A 21,119-nucleotide genomic window follows, 5' to 3' on the forward strand; every position below is an offset into this window, starting at 1 on the left:
CTGGTACTTTCATTCAGCCACTCGGCTTTTAGAGGAACATTTATTGAGTGACTACCGTGTGCCAAGGAAAACCAATAGTGAGCATAACACGGGGAATCCTGCATTCTGAGAGCTGGTGATCAGCCTCCCCACTAGGGGGAGGCAGAGGCTAGCCTAGTAACGTGGAAATCACATCGGAGTGCAGCTTGAGCTGTACACCAGGCTGGCGGCGGGCGCCTTTAACCCCAGCACTCAGGAGGCAGAGGCAGACCTCTGAGTTCCAGGCCAGCCGGGACTACATAGTGAGATAGCGTCTCAAAAACAGAACAAAATGAAACAAACCCATCCTCTGCCTGGCACCACCTCTGCCTTCTGCGGGTACGTGAAGAAGAGAGTAGCTATCTATGAAGCAGATGTGGGGTGGGTGCTCTGTGGAATATGTGAAGGACGAGCAGGACTCTAGGAAGGCTGAACTTAAATGTGCCAATTCCTACGGTGGGAAGAAGGGCGGCAGATAGCCTGCATTCTGGGAAAGAGTGAAGCCAGATGGGAAAGGTAGGCTGCTGGGTCATGGAGGCACAGAAAGTTCGACTGTACATAGAGTCCAAGGCGTACCAGGAAGACAAACACCAGAGGTAGGGAAGCAACCCTCTGAGCAAGACATGGGGGACTACCGGGGGAAGGGTGGGCAGGGTTAGGGCCTGCTGATGAAGCTTTAACTAGGTAAGTTTGGAAGCTGACTACTAGTTAAGCTGGGAAGTGCAGAAGGCAGAACCTGTACCTGGATCCCTCTAAAGCCAAGTAGAGACACACATAGCCTGCCTGGGCATACACACGGAAAAGGTACCCAACACATGTTTTAAAAAAAAAAAAAAAAAATCAGTCTAAAATCAGACTTAAACAACAACATTCTGCCTTCCAGCTTATGTCCATACGTCCCGGGGCACTTGAACAGTGGGTTGGAAAAAGGGGGTTTAGACACTTTGCCAACTAGTGTCTCCCTCGGTGGAAGCAGAGAGCCACAGTCAGTCTCTGTTCACTTCACCAAGTGTGTCTGTCCGTGGCCTGCTGGTCCAGTCCCTGCTCCTGGCAGGGTACACAGGCACTCTCCCATACCATGCTGGCTCCTCAGCGGTCCTGGCGCCGGGACGGAGGTGATGGAGGATGCCGTACTGGAGGCAAGTCATAGTGTCCAGGGATATGGCTGTTCTTGGGGGAGTCATAGTGACCAGGAGGCAGACCCGGAGGGAGAGGGGGCGTGGAGCCCACAGACTCTTCATCTGAAGACAGAGAGGACAAGATGAGATGACTCCTCAACCTCCCCTGGCTCCTCCTACTCCAGCCTCTTCCTACCCATAGAGAAGTGAATGGCAATGCATGTGGGTTGGCTGGGCCAAACACCGGGATAATGTATGACTAAGCAAGGCCCTCTGTTCAAATACCCCACCTGTCCACCTCAAACGATATAAAGACACTGTCTACTCACTCTCAACTTTTCTGGGATCTCTCTCTCTCTCTCTCTCTCTCTCTCTCTCTCTCTCTCTCTCTCTCTCTCTTTCTCTCTTTCTCTCTCTCATACTATTCAAGCACCATCTCAGATTCTCAACCTTCAGAGGAAGAACAGACTCGGAGGAGGAGGGCAATTCTCCCAATACCATGCCTGCTCTGAGACCAAGCCCCCCAAAGGCCTTGGCCTTACCTTCTCACACACTGTTTGCTTCTCTCCCCTCCCCTTCTCCCTTCCTACTCCTCATGTTCCAGTGCCCTGTAGCCCCCGCTGGGGACATGGAAGACTCACTATGGCTCAAGGGGCTGGGCTGCTCATAGGTGCCACTGTCCCTCTGTGGCTGCAGTTGCCGCTGCTGCCTGTCCCGGAGATGAAGAGGTTGTCTGGAAGGAGACACCGATGGAGGGCCCTTCATCTCCACATAGCCGCTTTCCCGGGGTTCCCCAGGCAGGCCGGGCAGGTCTCGGATGGTAGCATAGGGGTTCTCGCTGCTCAGGGACATAACGCTTGCCCCTAGTCCCTCTTCAGAGATGGGACCTAAGGATCAAGGAAGAAAATCAGGCTCCTTGGAGGCTCTCGCTCCTTGACCCGGCTTCCTTTCCCTCCCCTGTCTCTGCACTCATACCTTTATGACAGAATGGTCCTGGGCCATTCCTGTGGCTATAGCTACAGCTATAGCTTCTGTCCAGGTGGCTGGTGCCTGAGGAGAGGTAAGTTGAAGCCAGACCTGTGGCCTTCCCAAGCCGCCTCTGGAAGCAGGCTCTTCCCCCCAACCCCGACCCCACCAAGACGATCCAGCAGGTGAGGCTGCTCACATTCACCTCAGCCTCGGCCTCTAAGCACCTACCTCTGTCATGGGGCTCCCGCCTGTGCTTCCAGTCAGCCGGTAGTGTGGAGTGGTTCTCACGCCCATGGGCTCTGCTTGGCGGCTCAGGTACCTGGGAGCTGATAAAGAGCTGACTGCCTGGGACCTATGGGGGAGCACAAACAACGGGTGAGGCTTCCCTGGGAGGTACATCTCACCCACAGAGCACACCCCCTCAATGCACTGACCTTGTTAGGGGGAGGGGGGTTAGGAGAACACTGAGACAGTGTGTGGTAGCTAGGGTTGGAGTAGTAGTGACTATAGCTCGGAGAGACATCTGCAGGACAAACACAGGTACCAGGTAGCTCAGAGCAGGAGGCCAGGGCAACACCAGTTTGCCCTCCCTGATGCACCCTCCATTCTTCCACCCCACATCCCATGGGGGGCATATTCAGCAGTCCCACACTGCCCAGGAGTCACTTAAAGCCCCATGTCAGCTCACCTGGCATGACGTAATCAGAGCCATCCAGTCGCCCAGTGCTGTAAGCCACTGCCAAGTGCTCATGTTCCTTGCCCTTTTGCCAGTGGCGGTAGCCAATGAACAGTGCTATCAGGGCCACCACGAGGGTCCCCAGCACTGCAATGCCAATCACTGCGCCCAGTGAGTTATGGGTCACAGGAGAGGTGGGCATTATGGTGAAGGACTCCTGGCTTCCTGTGAGATAGGAGTGGGCACTGAAACAGGCACCTTTATTCCGCCAGTGAATTTGAGTGCATTGTAAGGAAGACAGAGATGGTAATGAGGGCCCTGGGTCCCAGAGCCTAGGGGAAAACAAGGGGCAAAGGGGCAAAGAACTCACCCATTTTGCAGTGCACACCACTGTGTCCTGGGGGACAGACACAAGCCCCAGTCTCTGGGTGGCACATCTCTCCAGGATCACACTGGCATAGCTGGGAGCAGTTGACACCAAACATTCTTGATGGGCAGCCTAAAGACAGCCAAGAAGGCAAGTAGGGGTCATGGAGCAGGCAAACTGCAGTCTCCTCTCAGATAAGGGCTGTGTGGTAGATATCAGAGAGTCAGTGCTCCATTGGTACCTTCCAAGCAGTTGGGTCCAGTCCAGCCTGGAGTGCAGACACAGCTCCCATCCTGTGGGTGGCAGGTTCCACCATGGTGACACTGGCAGGATTGGGAGCATTTGAGTCCCCAGTGGCCTGGGGGACATGCTACAGGAGACAAGGGGCTGTCAGGCAAAGCCTGGCCATCCCCTCAGTATCAGTCTTCAGCCTGATCGCCTCTTGGAGATACTAAGGCTCTAAGGGGCATTTCCACACTGATGACTCTAATGTTCATCTCCAGCTTGCTCACCCACTACCCACATGACATCTGCATTTGACTCTAACAAGATAATGTACCCAGTGCTAGGGAACTGGAGGCTTCCCAACTGCCCCTGGAGGGCTTAGCGCCGGCCTTGTTTTTTCCTGTTTTCAAACACCGGCCTCTTGCCTGGGTGCTGGAATTACAGGTGTGCTCGACACATCCCGCCTAATGCATTATCTCTGTGTGTGATCCTAGCAAATAACCCAATAGTAGATGCTGCTGAGTTCTATGCAAAACAAAACAAAACAAAACAAAACAAAAACCCTTCAACAAGATCACTTTATGTCTTGCCTCCTGAAAGTGCAGTTAGCTCACTCTGGCCAGCAGCTTCTTGCTACCTTCAAAGCATGCTGCACCTGCTGCCTAAGGCCAGTCACTTCATAGAGGTAACGTGGGAGATGACGCATCATAAGGATAACGTGAGAAAGCTAGAAAGCAGCCATGCTGGGGGGGAGGACCCACATTGTAGGCCAAGGCCCCACATCCACACTGGCAAACAGACTGGCCTCAGCAGGTTATGACATGTGGGTGGGAGGAAGACACATGGGGGGCATGAGGGAAAGTGGGATTGGATCAAGACACGTAGTATGTGTGTATGAAGGTTCCAAAGAATAATAGTTTAAAGTATTAATTTTTTAAAAAGAAAGAAGAATATCTCCAAGAGGGGGGGGGTTGCTGTTCCATAAGCACCCTGCTCTTTCCAGGCTCCCCAGGCTGAAGGGCAGACAGTCTTCCACTTAGTCACCCAGCCTGAAGGTGATGGGAGGATGTTCCTTATGTTACAGATAACTGAGGGAGGGAGGCTCTCTGCCCAGAGCCAGGAGCAGAGCCAGAGTGCAGAGACTCAAGCAGCAGCACAAGACCCACACAAGCTGCTACTCACCTTCAGAGCAGTCAGGGCCTGTCCAGCCCGCCAGGCAGGAGCAGGTCCCATCCGATGGGTGGCAGGAAGAATGGTTGTTGCACTTACACGGCACACAGCGCTTGCCATAGCGACCGGGCGGGCAGGCTGAGGAAAGGGATGTGTGGTGACTGGGAGGCCCTTGACCAGGGCTGCCCTGCCCTCCCCTTCCCACTGGAATAACTATCCTGGAGATGGGAGTCAGGGGCCAAACCCACAGGGTGGTGGTGGTGGGGGGTCCCAAATCTGAACTGCTAACAGGAGGGGCTGGGGGACAGTGAGCCTCACGCCTCTGGCAGGAGGGGCCTCGGAACCCTGGTGCACACACACAGTTGCCGTTCTCAGGTATACAAGTACCACCATTTTTGCAGGTACAGGTGTTGCTGCAGTTGGCTCCCCAAAAGCCCTCTGAGCAAGGCAGGTGGCAGCGTGTACCTGTAGGGGACAACCAAGGGTCATTTCCTGTAGGGTACAAAACCCAGCAGACCTGGGGACCCAGACAGCCCGGAATGCTCACCCATCCAGCCAGCCTGACATCGGCACTGTCCATGAACAGGGTCACAGCCATCAGAGTGGTCACAGTCACAGACACTGGCACAACCTTCACCAAACTGCCCCTTCTTGGAGAGCAAAAGGAGGGGAGAGTAGGCTAGTCAGCTGGGGGGGGGTGCCTTCCCCTCCCTCCCCTCCAGGGAGGTAGGCTGTGCTCACTTACCGGGCAGGGAAGCTGGCAGTGAGTTCCATGCCACCCAGGGGTGCAAGTACAGGCCCCAGTTTGGGGGCTGCAGACTCCCTCATGGGCACACTGGCAACTGGCATTGCAACTGAAGCCCCAGGTGCCAGGGGGACAGGGCACAGAGCAGTTACCACGCTGCCAACCTGGAGAAGGTAAGCAGGGACACACTGGGTGCTGGATGTTGGGTGTGCCAGCTTTATGCCGTGAGCTGGGCGTGAGAAAAGCACTCAAAACTCTAGAAGCTGAACACACTCAGCTGCTTCTACCCAACCTGGCCACCACTGCCAGCCCACCTGGGCCTCCTGTGTCCTCCACCCCACTGGGCCTTCTGTTTCTTCCACTTCACTTGGACCACCAGTCTCTCCTACCCTACCTGAGCTTCCATAATCTCTTTGACCCCACCTGAGCCTCCAGTGTCTTCTAACCCACATAGCCCTCCTGTCTCTTCCTCTATCCCGCCTGGGCCTCCTCCGTCTCTCTTACAGAATAGAGGAGGCTGGCAACAACCCCAAGCTCATCGTGGGGGCCCCACCAGGTCATCTGTGGGATAAGGGAAGAAACAGGCTGAAGACTTGAGGCTTGGTTAAGTCTGATACCACAGGATCTGAACTCAGCCTAAGGGCTGCCAACATGCCATGGGGATAGACCTTGGAAGCCCTCCCTGGCACTGGCATGGTATGTTTCCATAGAACTGAGGGGGTGAGATGCTCACCAGAGACTTCTGGTCTGTACCTTTTAGGAACAAGTATGATGTTTGTAGCTAAAGAAAGGTGTTCTGGGGGCTGGAGAGATGGCTCAGCAGTTAAGAGCACTGACTGCTCTTCCAGAGGTCCTGAGTTCAATTCCCAGCAACCACAGGGTGGCTCACAACCATCTGTCATGGGATCTGATGCCCTCTTCTGATGTGTCTAAAGATGGCTACAGTGTTCTTGTATACATAAAATAATTCTAAAAGGAAGGAAGAAAAGAAGGAAGAAGGGAGGGGAGGAAGGAAGGAGGGAGGGAGGGAGGGAGAGAGGGAGAGAGAGGGAAAGAGAGAGAGAGAGAGAGATGTTCTGTGTGATCCCAGTACCTCAGAGGGCTGAAATACAAGAGGTGCTCAGACTTTGAGTCTATCCTGGGCTATATAGTGGGACTCTGTCTCAATCCAAAAAAAAAAAAAAAAAACCAGGGAGGAGTGGGGTGGGGGCAGGCAGGACAGGGACCAATGAGAGAGGACAAGAAAAGACTATTCTAGCAGAAACTAGCCTGGATCCGTTCCTACAGGGCCACCTCTAATGAGCTCAGCCCTGTGAATCCTCTCCTCGCCCCGCCCCCCCCTCCCTCAGCGCTGCACCGGGTCTGCCCCTCCCTGGTCCATTACCTTCCTTGCAGATGCAGGTGCCGTCGATGGGAGAGCAGGCAATGGCATTTTCGCAGGAGCAGCGGGAGGAACAGTTGATCCCATAAGTGTCCGGTGGACATAGGTTAGCGCAGTGAGGTCCCTGAAAGCAGAAAGCGCAGAGTGAGGGGCTTACCTACCCAGCTCCTTTCCCGCCGTGGAGCACAGTCTCACCGTGTAGCCGGGCGCGCACCGGCAGAGGCCGCTGTCGGCAAGGCAGAGCCCACCGTGCAGACAGAGGCAGTGCTCCTGGCAGCCGGGGCCGTGCGTGTCCTGAGGGCAGCTCTCGTTGCAGTGGAGGCCCGCCCAACCTGGCTGGCAGGAGCACTCGCCGTGCATCGGGTGGCAGCTGTGGGTGCAGAAGGGGACATCAGAGTCTAAACCAAACTGAGAAAAAAAAAAAATCTCTCCGCAGAGCTCGAGTGTGAACCACAGGTTCGGGGAGATTCTCCAGAGAGCCAGGCTGGGCAAGGAAGGCTTCCCAGGCCGCTCTTGCCTCTTCCCCAGACATCTCCTCAATCCTTCTGTGACATTGGTGCCCCTCTTAGCCATACCGTAATGTTTTTTTCTGGGGGTTCCAGACCAAAAACCTGTCTCCCGTGACCGTGTTTCCCACAGCCCACCTGAGACTGTGTTCTGGGTCGCAGGTGCAGGGCTCCTGACAGCTCAGACCATAGCGGCCATCCGGACAGAGGCGCTCAGTGCAGCGGTCGCCTGTGAAGCCATGTTCGCACAGACATGCGCCATTGGCAGGAAAGCAACGGGCGCCAGGAGCACAGTCACAGGTCTCAGCACAGTCTTGACCGAAGCGGCCCACAGGGCACTCTTCTTGGCACCTGGGTCCCGGGTTATGTTCAGCTGTATAAACTGGGCTCCACCACCTCCTGCTCCACTCCAGCTCCCTGGGGTCACATACTCACCGATCCCCAATATAACCAGGAGCGCAGTGGCACTGCCCAGTAAACCTGTCACAGAGGCCACCGTTGTGGCAGCGACATTCCTGAGTACAGTTGGGCCCGTGGAAACCCTCTGGGCATGGCAGGGAACAGATGACACCCTGGAGGAGGGGGTGAATGTCACTTAATCCCCTTCTCGTGACCACAGGCTCACATTCTCAGACCTCTCCAGGGTCCTGAGCGCCCATCCCATGAGCACACTGGCCCACGAGAGCCGCCCTCAGAATTCTCTTGGGAATCCCAACCCCATGTCTGCCAACTCCCATCCTTCATACCATCCAGCCAGGTGGGCAGCTGCAGGAGCCTTGGGAGCCCTGAGGAACACCTCCATTTTGGCAAGGATAGGTTCTGGGGCAGAAGAAGCCATCAGTGCCCTGTGAACAGGGCACATTACAGCTGTGGAACAGGGGGTGAGGTCAGAGGGTCATGAGGAAGAAACTTCAAGGGGCCCTCTTGGCTCCCCAAGGCTGCCCCCTGCACAGAAGGGGTCTCTGGGGCAGGGAACTGCCAAGGACAGCCCAGCATCAGCAGGTGGCAAGAGCAAGGGTGTGCCACAGGTCTGCTCCTCCAGCAGGCAGAACCCTATGCATCGCCTCCCCTGATCCCCTCTTGATACGTGCTCCTAGACAGCTCCTCCACCCCGGAGAACTCAACACCAGTCGTCTCTGCACATGACCCTGCATTCTGCCTAGGTTTGCATCTCAGCCTCAGGGATGACACTCCCCCCATCTCTCTCTCTCTCTCTCTCTCTCTCTCTCTCTCTCTCTCTCTCTCTCTCTCTCTCTCTGTGTGTGTGTGTGTGTGTGTGTGTGTGTGTGTGTCTGTATTTCTGTGTGTCTCTGTGTTTCTCTCTGCCTCTCTGTCTCTGTGTATGTCTCTGTGTCTCTGTCTTTCTATGTTTATCTATCTCTATCTCTCTGTGTATGTCTGTCTCTCTCTGTGTCTCTCTGTATTTCTCTCTGTCTCTCTCTGTTTCTGCATATGTCTCTCTATCTCTCTATGTATGTCTGTCTCTCTGTGTGTCTGTCTCTGTGTTTCTCTGCCTCTCTCTGTTTCTGCATATGTCTCTGTGTGTCTCTATCTTTCCGTGTCTATCTCTCTGTGTATGTCTGTATATCTCTCTATCTCTCTGTCTTCTCTCTGTGTCTACCTCTCTGTGTATGTCTGTATCTCTCTCTCTGTGTCTATCTGTCTCTCTATCTCTGTGTCTCTCTGTCTGTCTCTCTCTCTCTCTCACACACACACACACACACACTTACTTACTTACTTACTAATGCTATGATAGTGACAGCTGGCCTAGGGAATTTGTTCACAAGGAACTGATGGCTGCTCAAGGCTGCTTGGCTGGTACCCATCAGAGCTGAGCTAAGACCTCAGTCTCTCAGTGCCACCATTTCCTCATGTATGGTCCTATGTCTGTGGCCTTATTACATACCTGGGTCCTGTTCTCCCTGGGGGGCAGAAGCAGGCTCCATCCTGGGGGTCACAGGATGCCCCATGGCAATGGCAACCAAACTGGCAGGCAGGACCATAGTGGCCAGCAGAGCAGGGCTGAAGGCAGTTGGGGGGCTGCAGGCCAGGGGGGCAAAAGCACGCCCCACTCTTGGGATCACAGGAACTGCTGTTGCCACAGTGGCAGAGCTTGTCACACTGTGGTCCCCACCTTCCTGGGGCACACTCTGTGGAAGAGAAAATGGAAGGGAGTCACCAGGGACTTAGACCCTCCCCAGCTTCTGGTAGGCCCAGTCTCACAGCCCACACACCCACCTCCTCTACCACATCTCCAGAGAAGGCAGCTAGCATCAATGGACTCCCATAAAAACCACCTGGGAGTCACCAGCAACTTACCGCTGGAGCAGTCACCTCCCCGCCAGCCTGGTGCACACTGGCACTGATTCGGAGCCACACAGCGGCCATGGACACACTCCTGGGCACAGAGTGCTGGCCAGAGACAAAACGAATGAGAAGGTACCTCCAGCTACCTTCCTATCTTTATTCTATGAAGCCAGAGCCACCTTCCTCCCGCACGGGGTCCTGTAGCCTGCCCCCCACCCTCCAGCTCTGTCTGAGATGAAGTCTTGGGGAGCAACTCAGGGTTAGACTGTGTAGGACCCCAGGGGTCCAGACTGCCTGACCCCTCTCTGTGAACATTTCTAAATATCTTGTCGGGAAATGGTTGGGGGGGGTCTCAAATGGTAGCTGGATAGCGATATGGTCAGAAAGGGTAGAAGCTGAGAGGAGAGTTAAGTCAGGCTGGGAAGCTAAGCCTGCAGAGACTGGTCAGAGTGGAATGAAAGGCCAGAGGACAGGCAGGGTCCCATCTGAAGATGGGCTCACAACATGCTCAGGAACAAGAGACTGGACAGTAGCAAGCCCAAACTCCATTGCCAGCCCCTCTTTCAGCCCTGACACCCCAACCCCAGCTACAGCCACTGGCCAAGGGGGAATTGAAGTAGTAGACAGTAGCATCCCACCACAGCACCCCCCACTAAAGCAGGGGAAAAATCAAATAGCTGGACCCCACACACTGTATCCCTCCCTGGCCCAACTCAGGACTCACGGACACAGGCCCCTCTGCTCTCGTAGTAACCCCCACAGCACTGCAGGCGTGGGCGGGAATCCATCTTGACCACCTGACGGTACACAGTCCGGTAGACAACCCTGCGGCAGCCCGGGACGTGGCCATCAGTGCTCTTAGCTGAGGCCCTGGCTGCCCTGTACACCCCACACACCTCAGTCAGAGGTTAAATATTCCCTCCCTGCCCCACACCAGCCACACGCACATGCAATGAACCAGACACGATTTCACAGGCCACATGGGTGCCCCACTGCAGACAGGTGAATGCCTTGAGGTCAGAATGTTCTCTAAGCACCAAAGGTTCGAAGAGGCCGGGGCTTAACCAGCTCCTGGCCCACAGAAGGATGAAGAACTCACGTAGGCTGGGCACAGGTGTGGGGGTCCTCCCAGGGCCTGTTGCAGGACTCAGCTGGGAGCAGGCTGAAGGGGCGCAGGTAGGACTCCTTAGTGGTCGTGGTGAAGCTGTGGGATGAGAACAGGTCAGGGGCAAGGTCAGCCTGAGACTGGAGACAGCATGGCGCATCAGATAGCCAAGGCCAGAGAGAATCAGTACCCAGTATTTGGGCTTCCTCCTCCTGCTCCCTACCTGTCCTGTGTAGAGGCTTCTAGAACTGGAATGTTCTAGGACTCCTCCTACCAGAGCTATTGCTCATCCTAAGGGCCAAAGCCTTACACACACACACATGCACACGTACACAGACATGTTCGTATCCCTCCCGATGTGGGAAGATTGAACTTGTCTGGACCCAGCTGGTAGCGATGGATTGAAGCACTTTTGGCTAGCTTCTGCCCAGAGCCCTGTTTTCCTGTCCTGTCCCTACCTTCCTGCAGTCAGCCCCTCTGCTTCATCTACAATGAGTGGCGCCCTCCCAGAGGAACCCAGGGACAAAGGAGGACAGAGATGAGACAAGGGCAGATGTGGGGAAGATCAAACACCACAGGGGTACAAAGAGACCAGAAACATTCCCAGGAGGAACCACTCCTGTGGGACGAGCATCGAGCTTGGGCCCTTCTCACCTTTCCCAAAAGGTACAGACATTGGGATCGTTGGAGTTGAGTGTCCCAGCCAGACGCAGGGCTACAGCCAGGAGCAGGAGGGGACAAAGTGGCATTGCAGAGGCCTGAGATAGGGCACACAGCAACGGAACAGCACTGCAACCAGCAGCCGGAAGGACACATCTGCAAAGATTCAAGCAGGAAGCATGCTAAAAGACCAGCCCACTGCCTCCCTTAGTTCTCTGGTCCATGTAGCAGGCCTCCAGCTCCCCCAGAACAGTGCTCCAGTTTCTCCAGAATAGTGCTCCAGCTTCCCCAGAATAGTGCTCCAGCTTCCCAAGAACCCAGAACAGTGCTCCAGCTTCCCCAGAACCCAGAACAGTGCTCCAGCTTCCCCAGAACCCAGAACAGTGCTCCAGCTTCCCCAGAACCCAGAACAGTGCTCCAGCTTCCCCAGAACGGTGCTCCTAGTGCACTTCTGTGGCTCCAGGTCTCAGCTCAATTCGCTAACACACTGACCCCAGCTCTCATTATTCCTAGAGTCCTGTGCCTCGGGCCTGGCTTGAATGCCACCTTCCTTTTCTGTCTGCTCCCTGACAACTCCATCACACACACACACACACTGGCACCACACTCATCTTTCTTAAGAGTCTCCTAACACTACATATCAACTTCTCTTGTCCCCTGAGCCTAGCCTATAGTCAGGGCACTGCAGTGTGAAGCTGGGACCGATGAAGAAGATTCTAAGGGGAACCATCTTGGGCTCAGTCCAGGAGAACTTTCCAACGGACAGTTAGTTCAGTATCAGATGCCACTGAGAGCATGCTTCCATTGCTGTATGTAGGCAGACAAGAGCCAAAGCTACTGCTGAAGAATCCTGCTGTGCAGGACTGCGTACATGGGGCCGCAGCTGGGTGACCACACAGCCACTAGTGTGCTCCAAGGGGGCAATTCTCACATTTCTCTCTCAGTGCTAAGAAACTGGCCCCTCATCACCTCCACACCTCAGCCTCACCCAGAGGGTGGGAAGAGAGTCAGGGCCCTGAATGGGATAAGTTTTCCTCTGAACGCCAAGGCTCAGGAAAGGCTGAGGGCTAGAGGCCACCCCTCTGCCTCCGGGTTCCTGTTTCCTGCTTGGAGTTTCTTAAACTTGCCCAGGCTCCCTGCTCGACTCTCCAGAGATGCCCACATCTGCTTGTAATTTCTCCAAGAGGTCGCAATTGCTGGCCCCTTACACCCCTGAGTATCTCTGGAATGCTTGCTGCAGCCCCACCCCAGCCCCCCCACCCACTTATTGTGGTGGATCATGATTCTCTCAGCTCAGATAGGGCGCCTTCTCAGATTAACAGACTCCCTAACTGAACCCCAACTTTCTGCTGTGGTCCAACCCCACCTTTAACCCAACACTTGAATTTCCCCTTGGTCCTCCTTACTCCATGTTGCTGACTCCCAGAGTGGACCTCCCCCCATCTCCCTCACTGACCAGAGCCACTGCACTCCCCCTCCCCCAAGAGCCCCCCCTCCCCCGGTTCTAGGCTTCTCTCTCTCAACCAAGTGACTCACCAGTGATGGCCAGAGTGGACGTGGGAAGCCAAGTGATATCCCGTGGATCCCAGTGCTCAGGATCTCAATCCTAAAAGGGGGAAACTCAGCTGGGCGGTGGTGGCACAAGCCTGTAGAGCCAGCACTCAGAAGACAGAGGCAGGAGGATATCTGAGTCTGAGGCTAGCCAGGTCTACATAACGAATGGTCATGTGGAGCTCCACCCCCCACACCACTCTGCTCCAGTGTGAAGGGGTCTCATTTGGCTGGCTTGGCTCCTGGGCTGGCACTGTGGCCTTTTGGAAATGGGGGACAGGGGGTCAAGGGAGCCACACCATAGTCAGAGGTACCCACAACCTGACCCAGCCAGTGTACAACCAGACACCGTCCCTACCTCTACAAAGTCAGCTCCTTCCTCACGGTTCCTAAACTCTCCCCGCCAACTTTACCCTACTCACTGGCCACCCACAGGGTTAGCTCTAACTGGTCCTAGCTACTCCCCAACACGCCCCACCCCCATCAAGGGTGTTCATGGAAGGAACCCGGAGCTCTACACATTTCTGCCCTACTCTGGGCCTTTTCCACGGTCCATTCTTACAAAATCCTAGGCTCCAGTCGGGATGCAGCCTCATCTACCCATGGGATCACCCATTGGGGGCAATGAGCTGCCCCGTCCTGTCTGTTCCTAGGGTCCATAGTGTGGTGTGGTGGGTGGAGCCCATAGCAGGTGGAGGTGGCTTGAGCTGCAGCTCTGGTGTCCTTATTCACAGTTTCACCTGCCCTTCACCACCACCACCCCACCCCCGCCCCCGAGCAGAAGCATCAGCAAGCATTGCCGATCTCCCCCTTTCTGCTGCCAGAGAAAATAGTTCAGCTAGGTGCTCAGGATGGCCCTGGCACAGAGCAGGGGGTGCAGTATTATGGGATATTACTAACCAACTATGCTAAGAGGGCAGCTGACTGGAGAAGGCTACCTTCCCTCCTCCCAACGGCCTTCAGGGTGGGGCTGCACTGCAGAGGAGGCTTCAGCGGCTCCGTCCAGGGCTTGAAGCCAAGATGGGGTCAGCAGAGACCTGTGGGTGGACAATAGGAAGGGGAGATAAGAGGGGAGTCCTAGCAAAAGAGCAGAGGATTTTACCTGACCATTCCCAGCCTGAGCAATAAACATGGGCTTGACAAGGACACCAAGCCTCCCAAACTGGCTTCCCTCTGCGGGGCTGGGGCCCTGACACCTGTCCCTTGACCCTCCAACTCCACTCCAGGCCCAGTAGCACCCAGCCTCTATGATTATATACCCGTCAAGGGGCTTGGTCCTTAGTTCCCAGCTCCCAGCCCTAGGAGACCCCTCTTGAGCCCCTTCTGCCCAGCTCCCATCTCCCACCAAGCTTCAGGTTTGACACAAACCCCAAATGGCTCTCCTTCACAACCAGTCAAACTGTGACCCTGTATTATTCTGAGATGGGTCAGGCAGGGAGTGAGTAGCTTGCTCAGCCCCCTCAGAAGGTGCTCAACTGTCCAGTCCACAGATTCAGTAAGCATAGGAGCCTGCTGCACAAGGCCCATAGCCATGGTATTGGAAGAGGAATCCAAAGCCAGCAGCAGCAGAGACCTCCCAGTAGTTCTATTTCTGGGAAGGGAATAGGAACCCAGGGGCTTGTATCTTTCAGCCTTAGTTATTGGAGCGGAGAGCTGGCCAGAGAACGGACAAGAGAAAGGGAGGCAGCCTCAGAACATGATCAGAGGCGTGGGAACAGCACGGAAGGCAGTCAAAAGGAACAACTCTTCTCTCCCACCTCCACATGCAAATTGCTGGGCTCTCAGCCAGGCCTGGCTCCATTTCCTGCCTGCAAGGCTGCAAGCTACATTCCTGCCTCTCAGCCTCCAAGTCCCACGGGGCCCTGATCTGTTCCCTTTCCAGGAGCCCCCTCGGCCCTGACTGCACCCAGCCTCTGGGAGGAGGATGTGAGTCTAGGACCTCTGGGAGCTGGGAGATGCTAGATGGTCCTCATCCAGCAAACAGCGATGGGAGGGATGGAAGGGAGACTCGGGAGCTTCTGCCTTTGATTTCCAGCCCCACCCCCGCCCCACCCAGGAGATGTGTAGCGTGGGGTAACCTTTGCACTCTGGTCCTCTTACTCCAGCTTCAGAGAATGGTAGCATACTCCACAACAAGGCTACTGTGCGGGTTAAATGTGACACAGACAAGGCGCTAGGGGCCAATCTGTAACACTGCTGCTCCATCCACATGAACATCCACAGGACCTCCTGTTTTCCCCCCTGCAATTCATTCCAGGAAAAACTGGAGTTGTTTTCTCTCTCTTTCTCTCTCCCTGAAGAACCCCCACGATGATGATCCGGGAATAAACAGAGTTGAAAATGCTGACAGGGGAGAAAGGAAGCAGAGCCGGGAGAAGCCAGAACCTGATCCCCAGAATGGCAGGCTGCATGCCAGGAGCATCTTCACACCAGAGCCAGCCACTGAGTAGGATCCCTGAATTCTCTGTCCTCCTTCACCTGTGGTACCAACTCCCTGACACTTCCCCATCTCGCAGTCCAGAGCATCTAGCCCTGTCCCTGTCACAAGCTGTGTAGCTTCAGTCATGCCACGCAAGCCCTTTGAGCCTCCAACCCCGTATCTAACTGGGACTGTCTATACCTGGCACCTCCAACTTTTCCCCTTCGTTGCTGATCTGTCAGTAAGTCTTCCATTCCCATGAACGCTGTCACATACAGTTGAGCTGCGTGTTCCCCACACAGTGTCTTCTGCCTCCCAATGAAGGGTGGACGTATGCACACACACACACACACACACACACACACACACACACACACGTGCAGCTTAGCTCCGTTCTGAGGTGGGCTTTTAAGTTTCTGTCTCTCTGCCCTTTCCTGAGTTGCCTTTACCATTAAGACAAACTCACGTAGTCCTTCCCAGGCAGGCGTGAGAGCCCAGCCCAGCCCTCCTCATTCTCCCCAAAGAAGAGCTAGCTCGGCCAGCCTTGACCGCCCAGTGGCACCTTACACTACACAGTCTTCGTGTGAGCACACACAAACACGAGGCCCCTCCTTCACCCGGCCAAGCCAGGCTCCGGCACGCCAGGCATGTCTGCCGGATGGAGGGGCCGGAAGCCTGAGAGAGGCTGACTAGAGGCTGGGGCAGAGCAGGGTGAGAGGCTGGCCGGCTGCTGGCTCAGGAAGCGGAGGCCAGAGGGTCTACCATAGGCCTTGTTTACTCACCAGGAAACAGAGAACCAGCAGGGATCCTGACTCACAGTCCAAGCCAGTCTCCGCCCCAGCTCAGGCCCTAACTGCCACCTGGAGAGAGGTGGCCCCTTTCACTAAGGGGGCAGGAGGGGCTTTGTAAAATGTGTTGCCCAAGGGCTGGGTCTGGCCACCAGACAGGGACAAGCTTGGACAGTAGCTACCCCACTAGCCTGCCTTCCTTACCACCACCCAGAGATAACCTTCAGAAAGTACAATTCTGGCAGAAGCAGGGTGACTTTTACCTTTAATCCCAACACTCAGGAGGCTGAGATAGGATAATTTATTCCAGGACTGCCTGGGCTACATACAGAGAAGGAACAGCTGTCTCAAAAAAAAAAAAAAAAAAAAAAAAAAAGAAAGAAAGAAAGAAAGAAAGAAAAAGAAAAGAAAAAAATTCACATAGTGCAGTTCTGCTCTGGCTACTGCCTGCTTCCACTACTTTCTGTAGACCCCCATTACAGGAAAAGCCAGCCATCTCAGGCATCTAGCCCTGTGACACTCACTGAAGCCAAGGGCCCCACATGCCTCTCACTGTGCAGCCTGTGACACTCACTGAAGCCAAGGGCCCCACATGCCTCTCACTGTGCAGCCGCCACTGCTCAAACCTCCTCAGAATGTCCAGTTCTTCCCAGCCTGCCAGACCAGACTCCACCAAAAAGTTCCCCAGAACTCAAGCCTCACCTTCCCTCCCTGCCTTCTAGGCTTAAAAGTCATGTCCCCCCCGCCGGGGGGGGGGCCCAAAGGGGCTCTGGCTATTTTCCCTGGCTCTTCCCAGAAGCTGGCTTCAAATTGGATGCTCCGTGCTGATACAGGGAAATGACCCAGTTAGAGTAAGTACCTATGTGCCTCCTCTGGGAACAAGCAGAGCTAACTTAGGCCACTCCAGGGCTGAGAGCACAGCACTGCTGTCTAGGGAGAGGCTGAGGGGACAACCTTCTGGGGCAGCTATACTCTCTCAGTCTCGCCCTGTGCAATACTCTCCGACACTGGTGTAGACCAAGGTTTCCTCCCAGATCATCCCTGGGCTACACTGGCCTCTTTCACTGGTCTAGGCTTGCTTGGTGGTACTGGGAGTGGAGCCCTGGACCTGGAGCATGCTTGGCAAGTGCTACACCACTGAGTTGTACCCTAGCTGGCCCATACTGCTTATCAACAACTGTCGGCCACCATGTCAGACTTGCCTTGGGCAAGGCCCCTCACCACACACCTGGTTGCTCGGCACCAGCCAGCACCCACAGCAGTTGTGTGGCAGGGATGGGTGGACACCCTGAACTGAGAGGAGAGTGCTGTAGTGTTCCTTCTGCTCCCCAACAGGCCTCCCAGAGCCCTGACACAGTGAAGTGAGACTGGTAAAGAAAGAAAGAAAGAAAGAAAGAAAGAAAGAAAGAAAGAAAGAAAGAAAGAAAGAAAGGTGGAGGGCTGGAGAGATGGCTCCGTGGTTAAGAGCACTGACTGCTCTTCCAGAGGTCCTGAGTTCAAATCCCAGCAACCACATGGTGGCTCACAACCATCTGTAATGGGATTGGATGCCCTCCTCTGGTGTGTCTGAAGAGAGTGACAATGTACTGACATACATAAAATAAATGAATCTAAAAGAAGGAAAGAAGAAAGAAAGAAAGAAAGAAAGAAAGAAAGAAAGAAAGAAAGAAAGAGAAAGAAAGGAAGAAAGAAGAAAAAGGCAGAATGCAGAAAGACTAAGCACAAACTGAAAGATGGCTCTCCATCTGCCATGCAGGCCTGGGTCAGGAACTCCTCAGGATCGGCCTCCACATTCCCAGCTGGTGACTGGGATAGGGGGTCAGTTCTTACAGGGGACATGCAAGGCTCCGAGTCACTCAGCAGGTAGGGGGTGTGGACCAGATGTGAATCCTCATCTTGCACCTTGAGGTCTGGGACAGTGACTATCAGTCTACAAATCCTTCCAAACTCAGGGACTGAGTCCCAGATGCAACCACAGGAAGGGAGAGGTGCCCACACACAGGGTCCTGCTTGCAGGTTGCTTCTTTCAGGCTACGCGCAGGTGTGTAACACAAGGGAAGCTCTGTGAGGGATAGCGTTTTTCTCCTCTCAGCTATTACACTAATAGGCGGGTATGTTGCCCTAGGTGGGCAATTTGCCATTCTTCATACAAGCTACCAGCGCACAACAGGGTCCAGACCAGGAAGACTCTGTGCACCCTTCCTTCCACCTCCATGACTTCTCCATCCACCTGGGATCTCTATTCTCAATCTCTATGTCCATAGTTCTCTCCCAGACCTGGTTTTGCCAAGTCGGCGTGTCTGCATTGACCTGCATCTGCGTTTATATCTGTCTATCCGCTCTCCTCCTGCCTTTCTGCTAGCTCCCCCACCACACACACACACACACACACACACACACACACACACACACACACAGGGCAGGAACCAGGAGTCACCATCCTGTACCAAGCTGGAGTTTCCTCAGAGAAGCCCCATACAGTGGCTGTGGCAACTTTTGTTCTCTAGGTTTCTCTCTGGGGGAGCAGGGTGCCAGGGGAGGGCTTCCTCTTCTGGGACTGTCTGATAGGGCATGTTGGAGAAGCAGAAGCCAGCCCTCCCACTTCACCCTTCACTGAGAAGAAAAAGGCAAGCAAGGGAGGTGGCAGGGATAAGGAGACAGGCTTTGGAAGAGCAGCCAAGGGTAGGCTGGCACATGGGAAGCCAGCCCACACCCGTCTCACCCGGGCACACATAGACACAGGTAGGGCACTGTACTGTGGGGTGGAGTTGGGTTTGGAGAACAGGCTCCAACACCCTAGGCCTAGCATAGGCAGGGGTTGAGAACTGACCTCTTATCCGGCCCTGCCTACAGCTGAGGCCTGGCTGAGCCTGGGAACCTCGACCAGCACATGCTGTTCCAATCTCCTGGGACCAGGGGTCACCGTCCCCAGCTGGGGCAGCAGGCTCTACTAAAAGTCCAAAACAGGGAGTCACGAGTCCATGGCTAGAGGCTGGAAATGAGGGATGTGAGGTGAGGGAGGCCTTGCTGGATGGAGCTTGGGTTCCTGGGCTCGAGAGCTCACACTTATCTGCCTTGCCATGGGCCTACACCATTCAGGAAAAACAAAAACAAAAGCCAAAAAATCCTCAGAGACTATATAGGTGCCTGTGGCTGACCTCTCCCCTGCTAGATGGGAAAGGATGTGCAAATCCAATCCCTTCCCTGGGCAGGGAAATGGGGAGCAACACTATGAACACTAAATAGGGTCTTTCTCCGGGAGACATGCCTTCCCTCAGTCGCAGGAGGTGACAGACAGGCAACTGCGTTTTGTTAGTCCCTCCAGAAAGAAGAAATTGGGGGACGGAGGGAAGACACGGTTTAGGGTTACTTTTCAGGGCTTCAGTATCACCGAAGTTTTACAACCTGCGAAGAGCACACTGGAATCCAGGAGACTTGCAGACTGCCTTCCGCTGGGCGAAGAGAGCCTTCTCCCAGGCTGATCCCCGGCATAGTTCCTAATCCTCAGAACTACGCAGCTTTCTTTTCTACTTAGATGGGTCTCCGTTTCTCTCCCTCTCTGCTCGCTCTCTCCTCTCTCTTTTCACTTAGGCGGCTCTCTCTACTTAGATCTCTCTTTCTCCCCTCTCCCGTAACTCTCTCTCCTTTCTCCCTTCTCTTCTTCTCCCTTTCCACTTAGACGGACCGCGAGACACAGACACACAGACAAACACACACACACGCCACCCCCTGCCCCTCCACCACCACCCCCTCCGCCTCCCCATCTCCTCTTTGCCGCTCTGGCAGGTTTCAGCCCAGCGATCTCGGGCTCCAGAGCTACTCACCTGCCTCAGAGCTCGCAGCTCAGCGCGGTGTGTGCACCGACGGGTCCCGCTGGCCGACAGAGCCGGCTGCGCGGGCAGGAAGGGGGTGGGCCTCCGCCCGCGCCCAGGCAGGAAGTCCGCGCGGGGAGGCTGGAGCCCAGCCGGGTGGGGTCAGCCCTCCGCACGCCTGTCTGCGAAGTGGACGCGGAGAGCCGCCCAACCTGACAGGCTCCGGACCAGCCCCGGCTCCCGGCGAGCGGTCCACCCGACGCCCCTCTTTCCTGCCCGGGGGCGCCCCCTGGCGGCCTTCGGTGGAGGGGCACCCTGCTTGCGCGGTCAGATCACTGGGACCCTTGCGTGGGTTGAACCGAGATACTGCTACATAAAGAGAGCAGAGCAAGAGCTGAGCAGAAAGAGGCCCATCAGCTCGCTCCGAAGCACTCCGCGACCTACCGCAGTCAGGGCTCAGAACAAAGATCAAGTTGGGCCTGGGGGAGTGTGGCTTATGCTGCAGGCCCTAGGTTGAATTCCAAACAGCAGGGACACGTTTATTTAAGAGTGATTGACAGATAATAAAAATAAGCCCGCTTGGCTTGATGAATAGTGTTCCAAAACTTTATCGTGGCAAAACATACACAATATAAAATGCATCCTTTCAACAAATGTTAAGTATACAGTTCAGTGGCATAAAGTACTTCACATGTACAAAACCATTGGTACTATCCATTTCCTTATCCTAAACTGAAACTCAGTCCACATCCCCTGGCCCTGCTAGCCATCATGAAGTCAGGCTATATCTCACTCAGCTCGACCTTTGACCTTCCGTATCTAGCTTATTCCACTTAGCATGGTGTTCCATTGGTTAAGACAAATAAATGTGTTCATCCCAATAAAAGTGTGGCTTAAAATATCCCTCTCTGGAAATGGAGAGATGGCTGGGAGAGGGGTTGGGGGAGTGGGGGGTAAACTCACTGAGTTTGTTCCCAGGGACCCACATGGTGAAATCAACTCCCAAAACTTGTCCTCTGAACCCACAGCAGTGCTACAGCATGACACATGTTCCCTCCCCTACAACATAAGTAAATATAATATTTTAAACGTCCACCTCTCCCATTTACCTGCTCTAGGCTACAATAATGACCCAGATTCCTTTCTCACTCCTAACACAAATGTCATGCAAGTTTTTATTTGCTTTCTGTAGAATTTCTTCCTAGAATTTCTGTGTAAGTCATAGAGTATGCACTCACGTATGCCCATCTTTTTTCCTTCACCCTAAAGTTTCTGGGCCGCTGGGTGTGCTCTACTACAGCA

At 54.7% G+C, this 21,119-nt stretch overlaps 1 protein-coding gene across 3 annotated transcripts; it reads right to left on the reverse strand.

Annotated features, from left to right (window-relative positions):
• Positions 1-26: 26 nt before the first annotated feature.
• Pear1 (platelet endothelial aggregation receptor 1) lies at positions 27-20,072 on the reverse strand. 3 transcript variants are annotated; one of them, XM_031374296.1, is made up of 25 exons: positions 19,830-20,072; positions 13,737-13,835; positions 12,784-12,853; positions 11,242-11,403; positions 10,582-10,686; positions 10,207-10,307; positions 9,495-9,587; positions 9,082-9,325; positions 7,922-8,042; positions 7,611-7,747; positions 7,314-7,526; positions 6,865-7,039; positions 6,673-6,793; positions 5,289-5,452; positions 5,091-5,193; positions 4,862-5,008; positions 4,556-4,681; positions 3,390-3,518; positions 3,152-3,280; positions 2,794-3,006; positions 2,540-2,628; positions 2,334-2,457; positions 2,112-2,186; positions 1,778-2,023; positions 27-1,259 (listed from the first exon to the last, which is right to left on the reverse strand). In XM_031374296.1, exons 4-25 carry the CDS (start codon positions 11,334-11,336, stop codon positions 1,108-1,110), a joined length of 3,102 nt encoding a protein of 1,033 aa, XP_031230156.1. In that variant the 5' UTR covers positions 11,337-11,403; positions 12,784-12,853; positions 13,737-13,835; positions 19,830-20,072; the 3' UTR covers positions 27-1,107. The 3 variants fall into 3 exon arrangements, with proteins under 3 accessions (XP_031230156.1, XP_031230154.1, XP_031230157.1); XM_031374294.1 differs by having other exon boundaries at positions 13,699-13,835; XM_031374297.1 differs by lacking the exons at positions 11,242-11,403; positions 12,784-12,853; positions 13,737-13,835; positions 19,830-20,072 and having other exon boundaries at positions 10,207-10,279; positions 10,582-10,664.
• Positions 20,073-21,119: the final 1,047 nt, after the last annotated feature.

This window comes from Mastomys coucha, unplaced genomic scaffold, assembly GCF_008632895.1.
Source record: "Mastomys coucha isolate ucsf_1 unplaced genomic scaffold, UCSF_Mcou_1 pScaffold16, whole genome shotgun sequence".
NCBI classification, from domain to species: Eukaryota; Metazoa; Chordata; class Mammalia; order Rodentia; family Muridae; genus Mastomys; species Mastomys coucha.